Source organism: Rutidosis leptorrhynchoides, chromosome 1 (assembly GCF_046630445.1).
Source record: "Rutidosis leptorrhynchoides isolate AG116_Rl617_1_P2 chromosome 1, CSIRO_AGI_Rlap_v1, whole genome shotgun sequence".
NCBI lineage: Eukaryota > Viridiplantae > Streptophyta > Magnoliopsida > Asterales > Asteraceae > Rutidosis > Rutidosis leptorrhynchoides.
In genome coordinates this window covers 37,950,785-37,960,806 of record NC_092333.1, presented here as the reverse complement: position 1 = coordinate 37,960,806, position 10,022 = coordinate 37,950,785, and the positions used below count along the sequence as shown (strand labels likewise).

Sequence of the window (10,022 nt, the reverse complement as noted above, 5' to 3'; positions counted from 1 at the left end):
GATAAGTGTTTTAGCTACATAATTGTACTTAATCTATACAGAGTAATACAGGAATCAACAAATCAGAGTGGCGCAGCGGAAGCGTGGTGGGCAACAGTGGCGGAAGCAGAAATTTTTTTCACCGGGGACGAATTTTTTTTTAAAACGTAGAAACTTTTTTTGGGCAAATTATGGAGGTTTTGGGGCAAAAAGATTGTGGTTTTTGGGCAAGATGTGGAGGTTTTTGTGCAAAATATGAAGGTGTGGGGGCAAAATCTGGAGGTTTTGGAGCAAAATATGGAGACTTTGGGGCAAGAAAAAAAATTCCGCTGGGAGCAAAATCGAAAAATTCAAAATTTTTACACTAAAAAATGCAAAAGGACTGGGGGCGGGTGCCCCACCCTACCCTCGAATATTTTCGCCACTGGGTACCAGGATCAAAACCTGGCTCTGATATTAGAGATGGCTTTCTAAAACTGCATTTTTCCATTTTTGCTGTTCAAAAAGAAAAAAAGTAACACGGGAAGCAACAAATATTGTCACAAGAATGATGTAATATACATGTTGACCATCATCACCTACACACTTTTCACCTGCTCAGCTTAAATATATAATCCTAGGAGACATGCTTGGATCTAAAGATTACCAAAAAGAAGCAAACTTTAAGACATGTATACATAGAAACAACGTAGCTTGAAAGCAAAATGTGCAAAAACACACTATATAAACCCGCATTCAATACTCAGATTCTTCATTCAATCTATTCTCAACCCATCTACAACTAAAAGACAAAATGTCACTCTTCTATTCGTCCCAAAAGTCATCCTTTTTCTTGATTTTCCTCGCCCTTTTTGCATGTTCTACTTTTGCCCACGACTTCTCTATTGTGGGGTACGAGCCTGATGATTTGACATGCATAGATAAGGTCATTAACCTCTTTGACTTATGGCTTTCAAAACACGGTAAGTTTTATGAGAGCATTGAAGAAAAACTACATAGGTTTGAAATCTTTAAGGACAACTTGAAACATATTGATGAAACAAATAAGAAAGTTAGCAACTATTGGCTTGGACTTAATGAGTTTGCTGATTTGAGTCATGAGGAGTTCAAAACCATGTTTTTGGGACTCAAGGGTGACTTGCCAGAAAGAAAAGAGCAGTCGTCTGACGAATTTACTTATCGAGATTTCGTTGATCTGCCCAAATCTATGGATTGGAGAAAGAAAGGGGCCGTTGCCCCCGTCAAAAACCAGGGTTCATGCGGTGAGTAGAAAATATTCTAATGCTTACTTATTACCCCATCATTTTCACTACAAAGTATTTTTCTCATAAACAATATATTGTGTTTTGATATATCTGAATATGTATACAGGAAGTTGTTGGGCATTTTCAACAGTGGCGGCGGTTGAAGGTATAAACCAAATTGTTACTGGAAATTTAACGGTGTTGTCGGAGCAAGAATTGATCGATTGTGATACAAGCTTTAATAGTGGTTGCAATGGAGGTTTGATGGACTATGCTTTCGCCTTCATAATGAGAAATGGTGGCCTTCATAAAGAAGAAGAGTACCCTTATATCATGAGTGAAGGCACTTGTGATGAAAAGAAGGTAGAGATTCAAATCAACATACTCAAACACATACAATATAAAGAATGATCCTTTTTGCAGCACGAACATTTCGTTAATATGTTTGAGTTTTTTTATTTTTATTTTTTTATCTTCAGGATATATCAGAAACGGTGACGATAAGTGGTTATCATGACGTACCACAAAACAATGAAGACAGCTTTATGAAAGCACTTGCAAACCAGCCTATTAGTGTGGCAATCGATGCTTCAGGTCGCGACTTCCAGTTTTACAGCGGGGTAATCAAGTCTCAAAATATCATACAGTTCAGTTACGTGAATTTATAGAAACAAATTTCTTATAGTAATTTTTTGTTTTTACAATTGTTGTGCAGGGTGTTTTTGATGGACATTGTGGAACAGATTTGGATCATGGAGTTGCAGCAGTTGGTTATGGAACAAACAAAGGGGTTGATTATATAATAGTTAGAAACTCATGGGGATCAAGTTGGGGAGAAAAGGGTTACATAAGGATGAAGAAGAAGACTGGTAAAACTGAAGGAATGTGTGGTATTTATAAGATGGCTTCTTATCCTACCAAACAAAAATAGAAATTTATTAACCCAAACTTTCATTTGGGATGTTGTTTGTAAATTTTTCCCTCTTTTAATGTATTTTGTTCATTTCTTGTTTGTAATTAAGTCAAAACCTTAAATCCAATAAAATATTACATGTTGGTTCTTTTAATTGTTAAAATGATAGTAGTATCTGGTCTCATAGCAAAGCCAGAATGAAATAGCATAAACTACCAACATACAAGTCCTGAGCAGATAGAATTACAGCAACAAGATGCAACGTTACTGATATGAATGGGTGTAAGCATGGTTGGAATCAACTCCCGCAATATATTGACCCTGTGGTTAGGGCCATGAGTTCCTTGCAAAAGCTTTCAGGTTCGAATCCCGTATATGACGAATATTTAGTGGTGGTCAGATGGGTTGGAAACAGTCAGGGAGTAATCCTGTAATCCTGCTGAGCTGCGTACATTAGAGTATGTGTGGTATATATAAGATGGCTTCTTATCCTACCAAACAAAAGTAGAAAATTTATTTTTCCAAACTTTCATTTGGGCTGTTGTTTGTTACTTTTTCCCTTTATTTTATGTATTTTGTTCCTTTCTTGTTTGTAATTAAGTCAAAACCTTAAATCCAATAAAATATTACATGTTGGTTCTTTTAATTGTTAAAATGGTAGTAGTATTTGGTCTCATAGCAAAGCCAGAATGAAATAGCATAAACTGCCAACATACAAGTCCTGAACAGATCGAATCACGGCAACACAATGCAACGTTACTAATATGTTTGCGTGTAAGCATGGTGGTAATTAACTCTCGTAATATATTGACATTGTGGTTGGGGCCATGAGTTTCTTATAAGAGGTTTCAGATTGGCGAATATTTAGTGGTGATCATGGATGGGTTGAAAACAGCCGGGGAGCAATCCTGCTAGGCTGGGTACATATATTGACGGTGTAACAAGAACTGCAAAAGTTACATGTCGTCAGCACCTTAGGAAACTAATAGGACGTTGTATAGATCAGATTGATCGACTTATTATTGGACTATACGCTTTTAATTTCTAGATACCCTTATCGAGAGATCTTCAACTCTTTATAGTTTTGATTTTGTTCAGTTTTAAATTTTTATATAACAGTAATTATATTTAACCAATATTTATCTTTATTAATTTGATTTAGTTTCCAATTAAAATTAAATGACTTATATATCAAGTTTTGTTATCCTATAAATATAGAACCTTATACAAATTTTTTGTAATACGAAATCAAACATATACTTCCGTTCAATTCACATCACATAAACCCAACAATTCACATCTCAATAACTCCGTTCAATATGTGTACTAGAAACGTGTGTTTCTATAAGAATGATAATTTTGTGTGTCCCTTTCTCATTGATCTGATGCAATATATATACAGCTATGCATATATCGATCCTAACAAAACAATCCCACAATTTATGGGGTTGACTTTACCAAGCTTATCTATTCTATACATAGTCAAATATTGTATACAAATATATAATCATAACTTTGGTAACAAGATATTCGGCTATTACTCCCCGCAGTCGAAGCCGTAGGTGATCGTATGCCGAGACTGGATTGAAAATCTTCAAAAAGAAGGCGAGGTAGACCTTTCGTGAATATATCTGCGATTTGATAACGAGTTGGAACGTGTAATATTCGGACTTCGCCTTTGGCTACTTTTTCCCGCACGAAATGAATGTCAAATTCCACATGTTTAGTACGTTGATGTTGTACTGGATTTCCCGCAAGATAAATGGCACTAATATTGTCACAAAACACCAATGTGGCCTTAGAAATGGGACATTTGAGTTCGAGTAAAAGGTTGCGTAGCCAACATGATTCGGCTACAACATTTGAAACCCCGCGATATTCGGCTTCCGTACTTGATCTAGATAATGTAGCCTGACGTTTCGATGACCAAGAGATTAATGTATCACCATAATAAACGCAATATCCGGATGTCGAACGTCGAGTGTAGGGACATCCACCCCAATCAGCATCCGTAAAAGCAACAAGACTTGTAGATCGAGACTTATAAATTTGCAACCCAAGTGTAGAAGTTCCTTGTAGATATCTTAGGATGCATTTTAAAGCATGAACATGATTATCCTTTGGATCATGCATATGTAAGCAGATTTGTTGCACAACATATGAGATGTCCGGACGAGTAAACGTGAGGTATTGTACGGCACCTGCAAGTGTGCGATATTTTGTTGCATCACAATAAAGGCGGCCCGTTTTAGAACTTAATTTTCCACTTGTATCTACAGGCGTGGCTACAGGATTACAATCAACGAAACCAGCACGAGCAATTATATCTTTCGTATAAGCCTGCTGACTAAGAAACAGTCCCTGTGATGAACGAGTAACAGAAATTCCCAAAAAGGAATGTAACGGGCCCAGATCTTTCATAGCAAACTCATTAGAAAAGAGAAGAATTAGACGTTTGCGTAGAGAATCACTGGAAGTAGCAAGTACTATATCATCTACATATAAAAGTAGATAGTCGGTTTCATGACCATGATGATAAATAAATAAGGAGTAATCACATTTACTATGAACAAACCGATAGTGGATGCAAAATCAGCAAACCGTTGATACCAAGCACGCTGTGCTTGTTTCAAACCATAGAGAGATCGTTTCAAAAGACATACATGATCGGGATAATTAGGGTCGCGAAATCCCATAGGTTGGTGCATATAAACGGTTTCATTAAGAGTACCGTGCAAGAAGGCGTTTTTCACATCAAGTTGGTGTATTTGTAATTCCTTAGAAACGGTTATATTTAGGACCATGCGAATAGTAGCCGGTTTAACTACCGGACTAAAGGTTTCTTGACAATCAATTCCTAACTGTTGTGACCGACCATCACCAACTAATCGTGCCTTATATCGTTCAAACGACTCATCAGATTTCATTTTATGCTTGTAAATCCACATAGACCTGATAACCTGCATGTTAGGTAAACCGTTCATATCAATTATAAACGTTTCATATTAATTGGTTTCGTTGCGAGGTTTTGACCTCTATATGAGACGTTTTTCAAAGACTGCATTCGTTTTTAAAACAAACCATAACCTTTATTTTATCGATAAAGGTTTATTAGACATAACAAAGATTATCAAGTGATGATAATCTAAAATACACTTTTTCACACGTCCGTTACATAATGGATTATAATAATATTAGACAACAATTTATTTTCCGAATGCAGTTTTTAAACATTATTATACAAACATGCTGACTCCAAATCTTGTCTTTAACTAGCATGCAACAGCGGAAGCTCTTAATAATCACCTGAGAATAAACATGCTTAAAATATCAACAAAAATGTTAGTGAGTTATAGGTTTAGCCTATATATATATATATATATATATATATATATATATATATATATATATATATATATATATATATATATATATATATATATATATATATATATATATATATATATATATATATATATATATATATAAATTGTAATAATAGACCACAAGATTTTCATATTTATAAGCAGAACCTCTCGTCTGCATAAAGATAAAATCATTCATATGAATTGAACACCTGGTAACCGACATTAACTTTAATGCATAGAATATCCCCATACAGAACCTCTCGTCTGTATAATAATAATCTCGAAGTACTAAAGCCATCCATAACCAGAATGGGGGTTGTTAGGCCCAATAGATCTATCTTTAGGATTCGCGTCAATTAGGAACAGAACCTCTCGTCTGCCTAATTCTTAGGTTACCAAGCTAAAAGGGGTGATATTCAGTTTAATAATCCAATCATAGAAAGTAGTTTCGAGTACCTTTGACTATTTTGTAAAACATTTAAAAAGCTGCATGTATTCTCATCCCAAAAATATTAGATAGTAAAAATGGGACTATAACTCACTTTCACAGATTTTCAATTCGTCGAGATTTAAACTTGGCCACGAGTTGATTCACGAACCTATAATAAATAAATAAATAAATATATATATATATATATATATATGTATATATATATATGTATATATATATGTATATGTATATATATATATATATATATATCAAAATATGATCGAAATATATTCACAACATTTTTATTACGTGTTGACGTTTTAAGTTGTTAAATTAGCAGTCCAACGTTAGTAGTCCACAATTAGTAGTCCACAATTAGTGTTCACAATTAATAGTACAGAAATAAATCGATATATGTTATCTCAAATCAATCCACGACCCAGTGTATACAAGTCTCAGACTCGATCACAACTCAAGGTATATATATTATTTTGGAATCAACCTCAACCCTGTATAGCTAACTCGAACATTACCGCATATAGAGTGTCTATGGTTGTTCCAAATAATATATATAGATGACGTCGATATGATATGTCAAAACATTGTATACGTGTCTATGGTCTATCAAGATTATATAATATATGTTAGAATACATGTATAATACAATATAAGTTAGTTAAGTTATGGTTAATATAGGTTTGTTACAAAGTTTCACGCAGCTAAAATAAGCAAAAATATCCAATTTTGTTTTACCCATAACTTCTTCGTTTTAAATCCGTTTTAAGTGAATCAAGTTGCTATGGTTTCATAATGAACTGAAATTTATGAAAATAAATAGAAAAAGTATAAGTTTATAGTCAAAAATACAGGTGACAATTAGTTTTTGTAAGAGGTAGTCATTTCCATCGAAAGAACGACATCTTGATGACCATTTTGAAAAACATACTTCCACTTTGAGTTTAACCATGATTTTTTGGATATAGTTTCATGTTCATAAGAAAAATCATTTTCCCAGAAGAACAACTTTTAAATCAAGGTTTATCATAGTTTTTAATTATCTAAACCAAAACAGCCCCCGGTTTCACTACGACGATGTATGTCCGATTTTACGGTGTTCTTCTTGTTTCCAGGTTTTAAATCATTAAGTTAGCATATCATATAGATATATAACATGTGTTCAGTTGATTTTAAACGTTAAGTTAGAAGGATTAACTTGGTTTGCGAACAAGTTTAGAATTAACTAAACTATGTTCTAGTGATTACAAGTTTAAATCTTCAAATAAGATAGTTATATATATATGAATCGAATGATGTTATGAACATCATCACTACCTTAAGTATAGTAGGTAAACCTACTGGAAATGATGAGAAATTAACTTGAGCTTCAAAGGATCTTTGATGGCTTGGAAGTACTTGAAGTAGAATCATGACACGAAAACAAGTTCAAGTAAGATTACTACTTGAATTAAGATTGTTATAGTTATAGAAATTGAATCAAAGTTTGAATATGAGTATTACCTTGAATTAGAAAGAAAAAAATTACTGAGATAATTTGGATGTTCCTGATCTTTCAAGTGTCCTTGGAGTAGATAATTAGAGAGGATTTGTATGTGAAATTATAGAATGGAAAAGATGTAGTAAATGATGGTGGTGGCGGCGTGATTTTATCATGGAAACAAAGGCTCCTCATTTTTTTATTTTGTGTAATAATTCATACTTGAAGACAAGTAATTGTTCCCACATGTTGGTTAATCATTTAAGGCTGCTAAGAGCTGATCGTTGAAATGTATATACCAACAGTATATACATATAGAAGCTGAGTATTGTACGAGTGCGAATATGGATTGAATACGAGTAAATAGTGTTTACTGTAGTAAATAGTATTTTGCTGTAGCAAATACTATTTTACTGTAGCAAAGCGAAAATTTACTGTAGCAAATAGTGTTTTACTGTAGCAAATAGTATTTTACTTGTACATCTTTGATTTAATTGTATTTCTTCTTATATAGATATATAAAATAAAAACTTACATCATAAAAAATAAAAAAAATAAATAAAACGATTATATAATTATCACAAGTTATGACGTTCGTGAATCATCAGGCAAACTGTGTGGTCAATTGTCTACATAAACTCATTTCAATTAATCAAGTCTTAACAAGTTTGATTGCTTAACATATTGGAAACATTTATTCATGTAAATATTAATCTCATATAATATATAATCATGGAAAAGTTCGGGTCACTACAGTACCTACCCGTTAAATAAATTTCGTCCCGAAATTTCAGGCAGTAGGAGATGTTGGCGTATCTTCTGGAAATAAGTGTGGGTATTTCTTCTTCATCTGATCTTCACGCTCCCAGGTGAACTCAGGTCCCCTACTAGCATTTCATCGAACCTTAACGATTGGTATCTTATTTTGCTTAAGTCCTTTAACCTCACGATCCATTATTTCGACGGGTTCTTCAATGAATTGAAGTTTTTCATTGATTTGGATTTCGTCTAAAGGAATAGTGAGATCTTCTTTGGCTAAACATTTCTTCAGATTCGATACGTGAAAAGTATCATGTACGCCGGTGAGTTGTTGAGGTAATTCAAGTCGGTAAGCTACTGGTTCGACACTATCTATAATCTTGAATGGTCCAATGTACCTTGGATTCAGTTTCCCCCATTTACCAAATCGAACAACACCTTTCCAAGGTGATGCCTTAAGCATGACCGTGTCACCAATTTCAAATTCTATATCTTTTCTTTTACTGTCCGCGTAGCTCTTTTGTCGACTTTGGGCGGTTTTCAACCGTTGTTGAATTTGAATGATTTTCTCGGTAGTATCTTGGATTATTTCTGGACTCGTAATTTGTCTATCCCCCACTTCATTCCAACAAATCAGAGACCTGCACTTTCTGCCATAAAGTGCCTCAAACGGTGCCATCTCAATACTCGAGTGGTAACTGTTGTTGTAGGAAAATTCTGCTAACGGTAGATGTCGATCCCAACTGTTTCCAAAATCAATAACACATGCTCGTAGTATGTCTTCAAGAGTCTATATCATCCTTTCACTCTGCCCATCGGTTTGTGAATGATAGGCAGTACTCATATCTAGACGAGTTCCCAATGCTTGTTGTAACGTTTGCCAAAACCTTGAAACAAATCTACCGTCCCTATCAGAGATAATAGAGATTGGTATTCCGTGTCTGGAGACGACTTCCTTCAAGTATAGTCGTGCTAATTTTTTCATTTTATCATCTTCTCGCATTGGTAGAAAGTGTGTTGATTTGGTGAGACGATCGACTATTACCCAAATAGTATCATAAGCACTTACAGTACTTGGTAATTTAGTAATGAAATCCATGGTAATGTTTTCCCATTTCCATTTCGGGATTTCAGGTTGTTGAAGTAGAACTGATGGTTTCTGATGTTCAACTTAAAATCTTAGAACACGTCAAATATTCTCCTACGTATTTAGTAATATTGACTTTCATACCCGGCCACCAAAATGTTTCTTGAGATCTTGGTACATCTTTCCCGCTCCGGGATGTATTGAATATCGGGTTTTATGTGCTTCCCTAAGTACCATTTCTCTCATATCTGTAAACTTTGGTACCCAAATTCTTTCAGGCCTATACCGGGTTCCGTCTTCTCGAATATTAAGATGTTTCTCTGATCCTTTGGGTATTTCATTCTTCAAATTCCCTTCTTTCACAACTCCTTGTTGTGCCTCTTTTATTCGAGTGGTAAGGTTAGTATGAATAATTATATTCATAGCTTTTACTCGAATAGGTTCTTTGTCCTTTCCACTTAAGGCGTCGGCTACCACATTTGCCTTCCCCGGGTGGTAACGAATCTCAAAATCGTAATCATTTAACAGCTCAATCCACCTAAGTTGTCTCATGTTCAGTTGTTTTTGATCAAATATATGTTGGAGACTTTTGTGATCGGTATATATGGTACATTTTGTAACATCCCGTCTTTTTTCGTTTACTTTCCGTTATACTATTTTAAAGTCCGTTATATAATTATAACATCTCCCGTTAATACGCGTTTTAAAATATTTCGTTTAGGTAATTCACGCACCCAAATCAAATTT

At 34.3% G+C, this 10,022-nt stretch overlaps 1 protein-coding gene across 1 annotated transcript; it reads left to right on the top strand.

Annotated features, from left to right (window-relative positions):
• The first annotated feature begins 748 nt into the window (after positions 1-748).
• LOC139859041 (cysteine protease XCP2-like) lies at positions 749-2,200 on the top strand. The gene is made up of 4 exons (XM_071847860.1): positions 749-1,241; positions 1,351-1,586; positions 1,703-1,843; positions 1,939-2,200. Exons 1-4 carry the CDS (start codon positions 773-775, stop codon positions 2,152-2,154), a joined length of 1,062 nt encoding a protein of 353 aa, XP_071703961.1. The 5' UTR covers positions 749-772; the 3' UTR covers positions 2,155-2,200.
• Positions 2,201-10,022: the final 7,822 nt, after the last annotated feature.

What these genes read in the sequence shown, in the direction of transcription:
- LOC139859041 (XM_071847860.1), top strand. Translation starts at nt 773, where the DNA reads ATGTCACTCTTCTATTCGTCCCAAAAGTCATCCTTTTTCTTGATTTTC. An exon ending in CAAAAACCAGGGTTCATGCG is followed by an intron (nt 1,242 to 1,350) that starts GTGAGTAGAAAA and finishes ATATGTATACAG; the next exon opens with GAAGTTGTTGGGCATTTTCA. An exon ending in ACTTCCAGTTTTACAGCGGG is followed by an intron (nt 1,844 to 1,938) that starts GTAATCAAGTCT and finishes ATTGTTGTGCAG; the next exon opens with GGTGTTTTTGATGGACATTG.